Raw genomic sequence first — 15,756 nt, 5'->3', positions numbered from 1 at the left:
GTCACAAGCGGAGGGAGCTGGGGGCGGGGGAAACGAGAGACGGCAGAACGGAAAATAAAAATAATAAATAAAAATCCGAGCAAAACCCAGACAGCAGCTGCAGCACCTGAAGGCTCGTTTGTCCTTAGCTGGCAATTATTTTCGATCACAGGGGCATGGCCTCATTATTTTGAAGATTCTGCCCTTGTAACAGAAGAACAGAAGTACTTTTTATTATTAAATGCTCTTTTATTTTTATCTACATCCCGTTATTGCATAAAGATCACGTCTTTGTAAGTATAATAAAGCTATCAAATGGGTACGCCTCATCGCCTTCCCTCACACCCAAACAAGCAAAAGATAAACCAACCTGTGGCTTCTGTCTTTTAGGCAATAGGCTTTAAGAATTAAGCACATTTCGGGTTGGAACAGCAGCAGAACTGGCTGATGTGATACTCATTACTGATTTACGGTTTCACACGCGCACAGAGCTTTAGCAAAGCTTTCTAAAAGGCAAGTGTGCAGGAAAGCTGTGGACTTTTGCATCCTCAGTTGTTTACTGAAACATTTTATTATCTTCAAGTTAATACAAAGTATGTTTTTCCATGAACTTCGTGTCAAAGCCACATTGGATTTCCATGAAGCTTTAAAGACCCAGTTCTAGGTCTTCCAGTTCCTGAAGGAGAGCAGTTTCTTTCTGAATCTTCTCCAACTAGAACAAAAAAGCACAAGGTATCACAGACGTAGCTTTTTATAAAATGAAACTTGAATAAACTGCATGCATCTTAACAGTACCTGATTTTTCTCTAGCTGTTTGCCAGCAGCTGCTTGTTCTTTCAGCTGCTCGATTGCCTTTAGTTTCTGTAACAAAAAAAAACACAAACAAAAAAACCACACTAACACAAAAATACTGGTGAACCAAGAATAGAAAAAATACTCTCAAAAGTTCCTGCACTTGCAATTCCCTGATCTACCAGGAGGCAGGCCTCAATGCAGAAGGCACACTTCATTTCAGCCTCTCCGAATGTTCAGTCCAGAATTCCCCACCAATAAGAGACTTTTCTTTCAAGAACAAAACCTAGAGAACAGAAGCACTTCTTAGTCTCTGAAACATAAACACCACACACTGTCTCGCTGAAGGGCTAGATCCAAATTCTCTCAATCCAAGTTACTCCTCCTCTATCACTGTCCCTCTTCACCACACGTTTTCCTCAGAAAGCCTGGCATATTAATCAGAACAGAAGACTATGAAAAGCAGGAGGCAGCCAAGAGAAGAAAGCCCTGCTGGATTATGCAGAAAGGGTTAAAAATTCAGAAGATTACCATCTATGCAAATGCTATCCTACTGAGCCCGTCACCTCACAATCAGATGAGATCTTACAGACCATCTCTTAGAGAAATCCACTGTCTGTTAGGAAAAAAGAAAAATCCCCTCACCTTTTTTAAATTCTTTATCTTCTTGTCAACTTCAGGATCTCCTGATGTAACGGCAGGCACAGTGCTCCGTGGGGCACTCTGTGATGCTGAGGACTGTGCAGGTTCCTGGTTCGCATCAGCTTTGGCCTCCTGTAGATAAATAAAATAAAAACGTTATCTAGAAAATACCTTTGATTACAAAGGGGCTGAAAAATTTCTTTCATCGTTTTAAGGGATCCATTTAATATTTCTTCTTCCACTAGCTTGCTGGTGTACTCCAAAATTTGTCAGTGACTTGCTTTGATGTATTGCATTAACTATATATATGCTTTCCACAAAAGAAGGGTTATCTATAACAACTCACATGTTGTTTCTTGTTTAATTTCTACTTCCTCAAGACACCAACCATAACAATCAGCAAGGCATGACAAATACATAGACAAATATGTTATAAAGTAGACCGGTGGGTCATTGTCTCTGAAGAAAGGCCTCAAAACCAAGGTAAGAATTTTTAAAAATCTTACTTAAAGAAATTATTGCTTCAGAATTTTATAGAAATTGGAAGGCTAATACCAAAAGCTGATTTTTATCTACCAAGCAAAGAGGTGACAGAGACCAGGCTGTCTTTGGTCTGCCCTGATAACTTGCCTCATCCCCGACCTGCTGGGGGAACACATCAGAGCAGCAAGTCCATCCCTTACCTCTCACCTAACACTGACGAAAAATGTGCAAATGGTCTGAAGGTGAAAAGTCAGAATTACTTAGTCTTAACATTGATTTCAGCTAACATTCACAGCAACTAACCAAAGCTGTTATTTTTATGTCATACTTTTGTACCTGCTTTAGTCCAATTAAAAAGTCCACCACCCTCCCCACAACTCAGCACGTGCAGGACATGTGGAGAGCTCTCCGTGCAACCAACGGCCACTGCTCTGAGACTCGTCAGTGCTGTTTGTGAAAACATTATCCTTGAAAAAACTACTTTTGCAGTACCTGTTTAGCAGCTTTCTTTGCTTCATGTTTCCTTTGATTTTTGAGAGCTGTTTTAGAGAGTGGCTTATCACTGCTTCCCGGTGGCTTCATATTCTGAGGTGGCTCGTCCTCATGCTGCAGGATATGCAAAATTAACAGTTACAAAACCTGTATTCCATGTTGGCAAGCTTGTTGCTACAACAAACCTAACAGTGAACCCCAAAACCTACTTACGACAACTCCATATGCAAAGATGAGCCATAAAGGAAGAGGAAGAAAAAACAAAGGGGGGGAAAAAAAAAAAGTATGTGCCCTTTTTCTCTTTCAAGTAGCAGAAACCAGTGTGAAAAGGGTTTCGCACTCATCCATTCTCAGGTTTGATGGGACTATCCTGTACGTCCTAAAGATTTCATGGATTTCTGATAAAATAACAAAATCATCATGTTTCCTCTCTCAAGGGATAAATAAAATTGAAGAGGAATAAACCAGCACAAAATGACTGAAACTTGGCATTTTGTTTTTGTTGACAACTTTTTAACTCAAACTCCTAGTGACAAGAAAGGAAAAATGGGTTGCTGGGAGGGGAGATGGAGTAGGGTTTCTTGGGGGGGGGCAGAGGGGGATGAAAAGGAGGGGGTTTGGTCTTTTGTTTTTTTAAGAAACTCATAATTGAGAAGCTGGATTGTTTTAATTCATATGACAAGATTTCTTACCCATATAAGTAAACAGAATTATTTTATTTAACATATCTTTTCTCTACTACTGCTGCTTGTTGATCACGTGCGAAATCAGACATCAGCAGGATTAATAGGTTCCTCACAAACCAAGCAGCAGTCTTTCCTTCAAAAGCACAAGGCTCAAAATCAAAGCTCGCTAAAACTTAATCATCAAGGGTGCAATTGTTAAATGTAATTAGTTGCTACTCAGCCTACTTTGAAAACTTGCATAAAAGAAACTCATTAGATATGTAGGTCACCATACCGAAATCTATTTAAACTGCAGCTGACTTGCTAACAATCCAGTCTTTTTCTAGCAACTAAACTTACCTAAAAAAAGAGAAGAAACCAACACCTGTCTAGCTGGGTTTAGACTGGTAAGTTGGGTCACCCAAATTAGAGGCTTCTGTCTCAACTGGAGTATCCAATTTCACCATAAAACAAATTCGCAGTTTATTGTTCCAGTGCATGTTGTAGAGAGCATTTTTAAAGTTTGCAAATGACTTTGTAAAAGGAGAGTATTTGGACCAAAGAAATTCCAGTTTTCCAGCACACATTCTTGCCAACAGTGAGCAAAGCATCAAAGAGGATTATCAAGAAAACCTCTCAAAAACCCCACAATACTACTGTCAGTCTGATTACTCTTCTAATGGCTCTCATTAAATATAGACGGGCAAAGCAATGAAACAAAACAATTTAGTTCATATATGAAACAGTCTACTTACAAGCTTGGAACTTGTTACAGGTTTGTTTCTCAGGGCCGGAGGTCTGTACGCTTGGGCAGGCTTTGGCTCAGCACTGGGCAATTCACTTGGAACTGCCTGGTACTTTACCGCTTTCGCTGGGAACACTCCATCCAAGAAGGGCTGCCAGAAAACTTGCCACATTTCTTCATTTGATGGAACTTCGTAGCTGTGTAACAGAGAGCCAGTGTAGTGCCATATCTTGTAGCCATTACTGACTCGTAGCCGGGGAGCACAAGTAGCTGTTACAATATGCTCCCCATCAGGACACCAAGCAAAGTACGTGGAATCCGAGGCTACTGGTTTGGAAATGAGCTTGTAGTTTTTAACGTCCCACACTTCCATCTGTCCCCTGAGATTTCCAAATCCTGCTAGCACTAGGATGTGTCCATGGGGGCTGTAGTAGGCAGCATTGCGAGGACCGGTTCCAAAATCAAACACAGGGTCGCATTTCAGATTAAAAACTGTTGCTTTGGCAGGCATAAAACCATACACAGCACAAAACTCAACAGAATTGGGGTTCCAAACAACATCATAAATAGGACCATTTTTTGCTAAAGGAAAAGGAAAATAGGCAGCTGTTAGGAGATTGTATCTTTTCAGTGCAAGCAAAAATTAAATGAATAGCTATTTTTAACTTCATGCTTTGCTAAAAGGCTGTGTTCTTATTATTGACAGTGAAAATGAATTCTGCTCACAATAGAGGTAGAAACAACACTTTATCTTCTGATAATTTTAGTTAAGGTTTGCAACAATAACTGCACCCATTCCAAATTACCTCTGCGGGGTCAACATCAGCACTTTAACAGTAAGCATACTTTTTCATGTAAAAAAATTCCTTTTTTTTTTCATCATTATTCAAGTATGATCTCTCAGGACCTTCTCAAACTGTCCCACTGGAAACCTGCAAAAACAGGAGTTTTATACCAGCTGGATACTAGTTCTTCTTTTTTAAATAGAAAAAATATTGCATAGCGCAGCTTTGTAGAGCTAAGAAACATTGATCTAAGTTATCTTTGGACCATGCTCCCACACAGTATTTTATAAGACAGATTTTAAAGTGAGAGAGCACACAAAACTGTTTTTACGCATAATGAATAAAACTTGATATTGTCAGAAGCAATTCTGGGGGTTAGAACATTAGGAGATACTGAAGAACGATCAATTAGTGATGGAAACTCATGTAAAATGTACAGGGGTAAATAAAAAACATAGGTCATTATAACTTTTCATAATTTGGATACCTTTACCTGTATTTCAGATAAATGCCAAGCGTATTACTGACAATTCTTAAATCGACATTGATACAACATATCAAACTGATTTAAATCTTTCATTCCTGTTGTTATTCTAAAGCCTCATTATCTTAAGAACCTAGTCTGTGCAATCACACTGTCCGTGTGTTTTCCCCTTTTAAAATTTTTTAGATGACGTTAACCAAATGCAACTGCAGAGACAGTTCTCACAGAAAATTATGTTTCTGCACGTTTCATGACAGTAGGCAGCTGGGGAGACGAGGGCAGCTCGATACGGGCTTCAACAGCTAAGGCAAAGGCTGCAGCGTGAGCACGTATTAGTCAAAACCAAAAAACCCTCCACAAACGCTAATGTGAAAACAGCTTCAAAACTGGACCTCAAAAGTAACCAGAAGGTACAAATCCACAGGAAATGAGCCACCACTCACTCCAAGTGCCCATCACTTGTGTTTTAGCTGTTGGGTTTTTTTTCTTGAACAGGAATAACCACCACTTTGGTTTGTTTGGTTTTTTTTTCCTTGAAAAGGAATAGCAAAATTAAATGAAAATCAATTATAAACTTTCTGTTAAATAAAGATGCATTGGAAAAAAAAATATTTAAAAGGGCAAAGAAGGTTTTAAAAAGCATGTAATCAACCAACTAGTGTTCACAATCCAGGGAACTGCTCCCAGAGAGATTCTAGATACTGAGTTATAATCCTGATGATTTTTCCCCAGTGAAGTCAGCAACAAAGGGAAATGGGGCACAGTACTTGCTACCACAAGTTTTGCTAGAGAAGGCAAACTGGAGATGTTCTGCCAGTCAGCACTAGTATTGAAGAGAACATATTCACAATCTCTTTACAGTCACTTAAGCACAGACAGTCTACATCACCCCATCCCCAGCGTGTGGAAGTGTTCACAAACTGGCCTCTCTATAATCCCAAACAAGATGGGTGTTTAACATGAAGAGCAAAACTCAAGATAATTAAAAAATACCACCATGGTGAAATTAACGGACTTCCGGTTCAAACAAGACACTGAAATGAAGAGCATCCACTTGCTTCTCCCCAACGTGTCATTTTAATGACTTAGAACACTTTCCATTTTACAATACAGAATAAGGTATTTCTATTTTCCAATGTACTTAAAAACACTGCTCTTACTCTGCCTTGGTTCCTTGAGTAACAGTATCAATTGCATGTCTGTAAGTGCAGTTAGGGTTATTCTGTTTGGTAACATACTGTCCTGTCCATTTTGGTTTCTCAGACATTAAGGTGTCTCCATTGTCCAGGTGTTTCCTTAGTAAACATGCACAATTCCTTTCCTGTACACACAAACACCCTCCCAAGCAAATTATTTGTATATATTAACTGAAAGTGTCTCTTCTCTGCCACTGACAGCAAGACAACAAGTATACCAGAGATGACAACATAATTCAGCTATTAAAAAAAAAAAAATCCACACCACCTTACCCCAGATTTAACAAAATCCTTCACCAGATTGTTTTTTTAAGAGTACTTCATTTCTTCTTTTAAAGATTACTTCATTACACTAACAAAAAAACCCCTCATACATTAAACAAAAACTAGTGAAACAGCAATTCCCACTATCAAGAGCTATAATAGAATAAAAAAATTCCTGTGGGCTACTTACGCAATTGTACGACCGCACTTTCTCCATTTGTCGCAATGTAGTGCAGAGTTTGCTCTCCATAGTACGAAGCACCTGTTTTATCAACTTCCGTACTAGCTATCACTAGCACAGCAGTGGCTAATGGAACAGACACAGTTATTTCAATACTGTTACTGCAAATGATATAAACTATTTCACAAACTACCATGAACAACGAGAAATTAGTTTGATTATGAATTCTAGTTAGTTGCTTGCGTAACAGTGCTGTTAAAATTCTCTTCTGAATTTAATTTTTCCTAAATGTTAACCCAAACAGAACAAGTATCTTCCTTTCTCAGATGAAAAGTGTAAGCTAAGTCTATTCATTCACCATTGAATTACGATAAAGTGAACATACTTTTGCAGCTATAAAAAAGATATTCATCTAAGGCAGAAACCAAACATCGTGATCGGTCCTTGAATAAACTGTTTCATCAACAGCTTTTCTATGTACATCTATTTTATCCAGAACTGTGTGCCCACATGTTGTTTCTAAATGTAAGGGATACCTTCCCCATACTCCAAACAATGTGGGTTGAAGTAAAACAGTTTTTACGAAATTATTCTGAAACGGCTCATTGCTAACAAACAGCAAAGCGCACAGAGGACTGTGCAAGTCATACCAATTGTGATACGTCTGTGCATATACAATTTTACAGATTAAGAACAGTTTATGCTCTGCTATTATCTTATGTATACAGTCCAAATACATTATCATCACAGAATGCAAAATTAAATTTGAATTTGCTATTCAACTCCAAAATTTACCAACATGTAGGATATTCTCAATTGCACTATACAAATGATCATGGAAGCCAACACAAGAAAGTTATGAGCACTTCAGGCTATTCAGAACTGTAACCTTAACATTGCATTGGCATTAACGGCTATCTTCAGTATTTATCTGCACGTGCAAATTAAATGCAAAACCCACACAGTAAGCAAAGTCATTAAATCCAAAATGGGTGGACTATAAAAGTTTAAACATACAGCTGTTATACCTTTTTTGTTCCATAGCATTGTCACCTTGTCAGCTTTAAAGAAACTTTTGTTGGCTAGTGCAGACTGAGGGCCATTGAAGTTGGGATACTGATAGAGTCTAACAAATGATGGTGCACCTTTACTGCCCGGAACGTACACAGCCACCTAAAACAAAGCCACAAGATTTTCTTGCAGATGATATGCTTGGCAGCAGAGGGTCTATTTACTACTAGTATGTTGTACTAAAGTTACAGTAATTTTTTGAAGAAAACCAACAAAGAGATTGGAAACATTAGAAGTACCTTGGTTGGCCGTGCTCCTGGAGATAACACGAAATCATTAACCTTTTGCAAATGTAGTTTATTTGTAATAGTATCTGCAAAAAAATAAAAGGTCACAGATGTGATGATGTTAATGACAAGCCATGTTAGCCTGGATTACTAACTATACGTTTTATGGGTCTGTATCATGGATAATAAAGAACAGTATATATAATGATAAGGGATTTCTTTTACTAGACAACCAACCATTACTTTCCCATTTCATCACACATTTTTATTTACAAAACCAACTTGAACCAAGCCTAGGTCTGAAATCCAATGTTTACTATTTGGAAGTTCAAACAACAAGGAAGCTTCTGAACCCCACGTGAACACAGATCGTGTTTTAAGCAAGGCACAGTGTTCTTCATCTTATCTGTGCTGACTTCAGAGGAAGCAGCATCCGTCACGTCCAGATAACATGCACCATTACACAGAGCCAGAGGTTCTCCCCTCGCAGCTTTGCTGGAAGACTCTTCCTGATAGGAAGCATTCATAAAGGCTTGATCTGTGCTGAACATCGCCCCTTTATGCAACAACTTACAGGAAATGCATCTTTAAAAACTAAACAAACAGCAGCAACCCACAACTTCATTCCAGCAAGGAAGTCTGCGCTGAGCAGCAGGCCTCATAATGGAACAGACACTCCGTGCTTCCCAAGTATAGCTTCGTTAACATCACTAGAACTAATTCTCAGAAAACTGCACCTCTCATAGGCTGTATTTTTAGCTCCCAGAGCAAAAAGCCCACCAAAACCCAAAAATACCCACCACTGTTCTCCTCCCTGTTTTGTTTTATACGTTTGGATTTTTGTTCTAATTCATTTTTATCCTCCTGCTTTTTTCTTCCCATTTCCCTTTTCAACCTCTGTTCACGCCAAATATTCTACCCACTAGTAGTGAATTTCCTTGAAAAAATTGCTCTAGCTTCACAAATTAATTTTTGCCATCAATATAAATGTTCTGATGAGCCATTTTTTAATAGTTCAGGATACACACAACCCAAAGTAGTAACCTCTATCAACAATTTCCTGTATCTCATTAAATGAGAAACAATAGAGAATCAGGCCTTGTTAATGGAAAATTAGGTGCATTTCATAGTAGATAAGTCACTGAAAAGATAAACAAGAAAGTGAAAACATACTTGATTAAGACATAATGATTCTGAATTCTAAATTCAAAAAGAATGTAGGCAATATTTAAAATAAAAAACAAGCAAAAGAAGAAATGAGGAAAAAAATTGAAAACAAACAAACAAAAAAACATCCAAAAGAAGATGCCTATATAGAATGCAATGGAACATATAGAAATACTTGCGTACTAAAGTTGTTGTTTTCAAAGAAGTGCACTTCATTGTTTACATTCCTGGCACAAATGCTTTCATCATCTGCCCAGCAAGGACACCTACATTTAAAGACAAAAAATTAGAAACTCTGAATTCTGCTCATCTTTATCAGTCTAGGATTTTTTCCCCCTCAATTTTTAAAGCCAAGCAAGTTCAAACACAATACATGTTTCTAATGGACAAATGACAGCTGTATAGTAAAACCCAGACAACTAGACTTAGTTATTGTCTCCCAGCTTTCTCTGTGGTGCACAACAATAGGGTATTTATACCAAGAAATGAACAATTACAACTACGTACAAAGATACTTACAACTTGCTTTCAGCTAGTAGCAGGCAGTATTTGAAAAGCCAACAACACACTAAGAGCTCTATTTACCTGGATCAGATTTTAGAAACCATTTTTTTTTTTTTTGCAAACAATTAGCATCTGGAAATGTTATTTACCAGTTCTGCATCTTTTTCTGGATGAAAGATTTTAAACATTTTCCAGTTTTCACATCATGAAGCTGTAGGTTGGGCACCCCCGCTGTGCCATCTTTAGCAGCTGCAACAAAAGCACGGATTACAGTAGTGGTCTCTGGGGATTACATTCCATCTCCTGATTCTACAAGCAACCAAACATGCATAAACTTCTTATAAGAAGCATCCCACCCCCTGAGGCACTAAACCCTAGACTGCTAATTGCTTTATTTATTAACTTAAGTCTTTCAGTCTCCAGAAAGAACTAACATTTTTTAATGTGTGTTTTTTAATTAAAACCAAAAGCTGTCCTCTTTGCAAACAATGAAGGTATGTTCTCCACTCCTACATTTTGTTCTCGCAAGAACTCAATGCATTTTGTCCATCGCGCTGCAGTCGCAGCTTTCTCTGCAAGCCATACAAAATGGTTCTCCTGGGTTTAAACTCTCTGTACCCTCCTATTTATTCTGAATACTACAGCCTGCCTATTTCTACCAGTGATTCAGAACAGACCTCCTAACTGTTCTCTAACAGTCACAGTTGGCATCGGTTTTGTCACTTGTGCTGCCTTGTCTTATCTGACAACCCGTCCCAGAACACTTCCCACACGCTCAGCTTACGGCCAGCTCTTTCTGTCAAAGGAAGCATCTTCAGACACATCTGCTTTAGGCACGCAGCTCAGATAAGACAGAGGCTATCTAAATCAGGAACGTACACTCCAGAGAGAGGCAGAGGAGAGAATAAAGCCCTCTGGACAATGGAGAACACCCAAGTCAGCTACGCCCAGTGGAGGACATGACTACTCTGAGACAGCTTACAATGTTCCTCGTCTATACATGCATCCTGGGTTGAGCGACACAGGGCTAATTTCTCTTCCAATGCTGGGGAAAACTCCACTTTCGGAAGACTCTAGTGTCTGAATTCATGAAACTATTTACCTTATAGCCAGCTAGGCTATGTGGGATTCAAGGTCTCAGTGTTTTCCAGCCTTGCCAGGTGCAGGGATGGGGAGGAGCGAGACCTGGGCATTTGACCCAGGCTGGCCATCAGGATTATTTCATACCATGAACATCACATTCAATATAAATTATATAAACTGCTCAAACAGCATATTATTCAAACACATTCTTTGCACTAGGATCAGTTCGCAATTTTTAGAAAGCTGTGATTTACTTAATAGAGTAATTTAAATTTACTTAATAGAGTAAGTAGAGCACATGCGCTCTGATGTAGCGTTTGTAGGAATGGTCGATACCAGATGCTTTCAGAAGATGGCATCCCTCCCTCCTCCACTATATACTTGATTACCCATATAATTTTCTGTACACTTTCTATACCGCTCATTTAGCCAATAAATACGCTACAATGACAAACCAGGTAATGGAAAGCATGCAAACCAAATTCAAACATGCAGTTACCCTGTGTACTTTTACAGCTGGTAAAATACTCACTTGTGTAGGCCTGCCATGTTGCCAGAACATTATTCTTTGGCGAGAATTCAAGGCAAACTGCCTTTGGAAGATCAAAGGAACACAGTAACTCAGCATTGGTGACATTAACAATATTTACTCTGGAACCAAAAGATGCTATTTCAATAAAACATGCTTAGAATAGTTAATTAATAGCCCAGGTGACTTTTCACGTATTTGACTCTTCTAGATCTGTTACAAATTTGGCCAATATAACAAAATTAGAAGAGCTTTTTTCCCCTCCTGCTTTTACTAAATTTTTGCAAGAAAACATTTTAAAACCAGGTACCCAAGCATAACAGAAACTGAGTGAAAGCGCTGGGCAAAACATGTCACATATTTTAAACTCTGAAACAGAGACAAGATATACTCTATTCATGGAGTCCATCCGCACTTCCACAGTGCTAAAGTTGACCAACGGCCAACAGAAAGAATCTAACTGAATTATCCCACGTATTTTTAAGTATTCTATCTATAAGGACACACCATTTAAGATTTGGGGTTTTGAGGTTGGGGGATGCAGGGAGACATGGACAATGAAAAGCAAAGGTGAGGTGGCTGAACAAACAAGCTCGAGCAGCACTTCTGAACACCATATATCAAACATCTGCCACATGCAGAATGCAAAGAAACAAAAGAGATCACATCACGATGTGTCCAAGCCACTGTTGTTCTCAGAAGCTGTATTAGAAGCCTGTTCCTCACCATCTCATTAACTGCTCCCCCTCAGAAACAAAGGAAGATGGACAGCCCCCAAAACAAAGAGGCATGGAAGGACTGGAAAGATTTGCCATTTGGAATATCCTCATTTAAAGTATGGGGACCTGGATATACAACCTGGTTGTTTGAAAAACCTATTTCCCACAGACATTTTCTGGAAACAGACCTTTCCAATTGGCAAGATTAAATTTTTAATGAAAATTTAAGAGTCTGGATATTATGGAGAATCAGAAATAACAGTGAAAGTAATGAATCCTACATCTAAGTTACCTCTCCAGAAGAAACATTTAAATGGTACTACTAAATACTTTTGCAGATTTTTTTTTTAACTTGTTAGTAAGAATACTGACATTTCAGAAGCAGCCTTATGACCTCTTATCGCCTCTTTACAGCAGCAACCCTATGCTGCACTCTTATGTAAAAGATGATCTCTAGTGAACTCTATAATGCACCTGGTTTATAAAAAAGAAACCTTGTGATGTTTGTACACAGGGTGCATAGAACCTTAATTTTCTGTGAGCTTTACTAATAGATTGATCCCAGAAAACCAGGTACTATCATATGGGGAAATATGAACCAAAAATCGAATAATGCACATCTACAGGAATGGGTGCATTATAAATAAGAGCAAAACAGTAAATATTTAATCTGCTATTGAGGAAACAAAGCCACTACCGTGAATAATGCAAAAATAAATTGCATTTAAAGCATGTATGCAAACGCTTGCATTAATAGTAATAGCTTTACACAGACAAGAGTAAACGGAGCATAACTGATCCAGTTTAATACAAAAAATGCACCAACTTTTCTCCATTGCACCAAGCGAAAAGGGAACCATCCTTGCTAAAAGCAACAGCTTTGCAATTTTTTCCAGAGTCCCTAGAGAAATAAAAAAATGTACATTAGTATTCAAATATACTGCATAAGTTAAGGTATTTTTAACAAAAAGGTAAAGCAACACACCAACTTTCCTGATGTGCTCCTGAGTAGTGCTTTGTAACAATGCAATCTACTCTGCAATTGTTCATTGATTATTACCAGGGCAATGAGAAGTCACGCAAGCATAAAGCCTTCAAAACTACCAATTTTCTGAACTACTGACAGCAAGAAAAAAAATCACTTATATTTACACAGTTTTCAATTTTAAAGTCTGCCTTTACTTTTCAGAAGATTATTTTGTGCAAAAGATCAAAAATAGTGATAACAACAGTACCTTTGAAATGCTGTACTCTCTGTGAAACTAGGTGGCCCATTCACCATATAAAGCCCTTCGGATCCTCTCACTGGAAGAGTAAACAAACAACTACTCATTTCAAATTGAGAAAATGGTCCAAAGCAAAAACTTTATCTAATTTGTGGACCTTAAGACCTGCCCACACTTTTCCTCTGCTTGCATTTTGAAGTAAGTGAGAGAGAGGGTTGTAAAGGAAATTCAGAACATAACACACGCCAAGACACCTGGCTTCATCCAAGGCAGCCACAGGATTCAAACACAGGACAGAGGCATCGGAGGGGCAGAGCTGAGCTGAGCTCTCAGCCTCAACAGCTCTGCCACACAACGCACAAGCAACTGAGGAGCCAGTTTGCCCACAGCCATGCGATCCGCTCCCTGCTTCGACTGTCATGGCCATTCCAGTACAGCCTTCCGAACGGGGTTGTTCTATGAACTGGTGTGTCCCTCTGCCATGGCAGCACTGGTGCCAGTGCAAAGAAGGGAGCAGAAGCACTGCCGAGGGCAACGGGGCAGAGTGGGACAGACCCAAACTGAGTGCATGGCAGAGGGGCTGAGGTGGGGGCACCCTTGGAGCCCCCACCCCAACCCTGCTCTGGCTCCAGCTGCAGGGCTGTGCCTGGACAGGAGGCGAGTATCCTCAAGGATGGAGATCCACAGCCTCTCTGGGCAGCCTGCACCCATATTCAGTCTCACAGCAAAATAGTTTTTCTTATGTTTAAATGCAATTTCCTAGATTTCAGTCATCATTCTCTCACTGGATACCACAAAACAAAAGTCTGGCTTCATCTTGCAGGATGACCCCAAACTACAGAAGAGCTGCACCTCCATAAGGAAGGATGGGACAACATCTCGTCCTAAAATGGCTGCTGGTCCTCAGCCTCAGCCCTGCTGCAGGAGGCAGCCTCATGAAGCCTAACTTGCAGAAGCTGAAAATTCTGCATCGCTGCAAGAGCTGCACCGGCGCCCTGCACAATGGAGTTGAAAAGGGCTGCCTAGATACTCCCCAAAGCGAGGATTAGCTGCCTAAACACAGGAAGAGCATTTGCCAAAAGAAGATTGTGTCAGACTCATTTTTTTTTGCTGACATGAGACAGGATTTGCCCTATTGTTAGTTTTGACATTGCAGTTCAACTTGGAAAACAGAAGGCATGAAAGAAGTATCTATAGAAAACGTGTTCCAAATTTCCTTTTTTTTCAGAGACATGGCTATGCTTATGGCACTAAGAGACAAACAAGAAATAAAGACGGTTTCATGCAAAATCATGCAGTTGGGATTGTCATATAGTGAATAAAACAGCATTAGCTGTGTTTTGTGTATTTTCTTGGGACACCAAAAATGCCTACTGAGGTGACAACTTTTACTGAGAAACATGACTCAAGAAAGCAAGACCTGTACTATCTCAAGCTGCAGGTTCTGCAGCTGTATTATTTCAAGGCAGCGTCAGGGCCAGCAGTGCACAGGAGGTCTGAGCGCAGAAGAGCACCACTCCTGCTCGGCTGGGTCAGTTTGTACATCTACCATGTGATGGAATCCATATGCAGATACAGCAACACCTGCCACCAAACACTCTAGGGGTACCTCATATTCCTAACATACCTCAAGGATATGTTTTAACAACGCTTTAAATATGATCCACTAGCTACGCACCCCACCCAGAATCTATTCTTCAGGTCTTCCATCAGACTCCCAAGAAAAATTAAGATCCAAATTTACAGCAAATTACAGACAATAACAAGCAGTCCAAAACCCACCCCGAACAAACTGCAGCCCCCGCAAGTGATACATCCAAGTGAGGATAAATATGCCGATGTCTAAAGCTTAGAAACATGGGGAAGGAAAAATACTTGTCCTTTATTTTACAGGCAACTTAAAAAGTAAAAGAGAGAGACTATTAAAAGAAGCTCCACGAAGCGCAGTGGTGAGCCCACACAACATGGGGAAGAAGCTTCACTCAGCCACGAGGCCCTGCGAGCCGTTGGGCGGTCTGCAGAGGGCCCACGGGAACGGTCCCCACGTCCTGCAGCTCCCCGGGGCTACCGCCGCCCGCTCGGCGTCCCGGGGACACGGGGCTGAGCGAGGGGCCTGCCCTGCTCTCACACAACCGTCCGGCCCGGCTCGACCACCGGGAGCGGAGCGGGCACGGAGTGCCAGGCCTGGCCACGCCGCGGCGGCCCTCCCCAGAGGGGGGACCGGCGGAGGGCACAGGGCCGCCCCATCCCGACCTGCCGCCCGCCACCAGCCCCGGCCAGTCCCGTCCCCGCCGCCCGGTCCCGGCGCACCTGCCAGCAGCGGCGTGGGGGGCGCCATGTTGGCGCGGCGGGCTCACCTTCCGCTTCCGGGTGAGCGCCGTCGCGGCCACCACAGAGACGTCCACGTCGCTCGAGGGCGTAGGGGCGGGGGTGCCGACACGTGACGCGGGAGCGAGGGCGCGGATTGGCGGCCGGGTATCTTGGCCCCGCCCCGCGCGCAGTACGCATTTCCGGCGGGCGGC

The 15,756-nt window shown here is 40.7% G+C and overlaps 1 protein-coding gene across 4 annotated transcripts; it reads right to left on the bottom strand.

Annotated features, from left to right (window-relative positions):
- Nucleotides 1-207: 207 nt before the first annotated feature.
- EIF2A (eukaryotic translation initiation factor 2A) lies at nucleotides 208-15,742 on the bottom strand. Of its 4 annotated transcripts, none has more exons than XM_054206407.1 (14): nucleotides 15,592-15,742; nucleotides 13,244-13,313; nucleotides 12,835-12,909; nucleotides 11,293-11,411; nucleotides 9,827-9,926; nucleotides 9,357-9,439; nucleotides 8,019-8,092; nucleotides 7,737-7,881; nucleotides 6,718-6,834; nucleotides 3,809-4,380; nucleotides 2,389-2,502; nucleotides 1,417-1,545; nucleotides 775-840; nucleotides 208-691 (listed from the first exon to the last, which is right to left on the bottom strand). In XM_054206407.1, the coding sequence occupies exons 1-14, from the start codon at nucleotides 15,740-15,742 to the stop codon at nucleotides 626-628; spliced, it is 1,881 nt and encodes a 626-aa protein (XP_054062382.1). In that variant the 3' UTR covers nucleotides 208-625. The 4 variants fall into 4 exon arrangements, with proteins under 4 accessions (XP_054062382.1, XP_054062383.1, XP_054062385.1 ...); XM_054206408.1 differs by having other exon boundaries at nucleotides 15,545-15,660; XM_054206410.1 differs by lacking the exon at nucleotides 11,293-11,411 and having other exon boundaries at nucleotides 15,592-15,675.
- Nucleotides 15,743-15,756: the final 14 nt, after the last annotated feature.

Source organism: Rissa tridactyla, chromosome 6, assembly GCF_028500815.1.
Source record: "Rissa tridactyla isolate bRisTri1 chromosome 6, bRisTri1.patW.cur.20221130, whole genome shotgun sequence".
Classification (NCBI taxonomy): Eukaryota; Metazoa; Chordata; class Aves; order Charadriiformes; family Laridae; genus Rissa; species Rissa tridactyla.
This window is presented reverse-complemented; position numbering and strand designations above follow the sequence as displayed.

Bases quoted from the DNA above. Each gene is read 5' to 3' on its own strand.
- EIF2A (XM_054206407.1), bottom strand. From the start codon at position 15,742: ATGCGTACTGCGCGCGGGGCGGGGCCAAGATACCCGGCCGCCAATCCG. The intron at 9,927-11,292 runs GTGAGTATTTTA...CTTTTGTTGCAG, and splicing joins AACATGGCAGGCCTACACAA to CTGCTAAAGATGGCACAGCG. The intron at 841-1,416 runs GTGAGGGGATTT...TTTTTGTTACAG, and splicing joins AGATAAAGAATTTAAAAAAG to AAACTAAAGGCAATCGAGCA.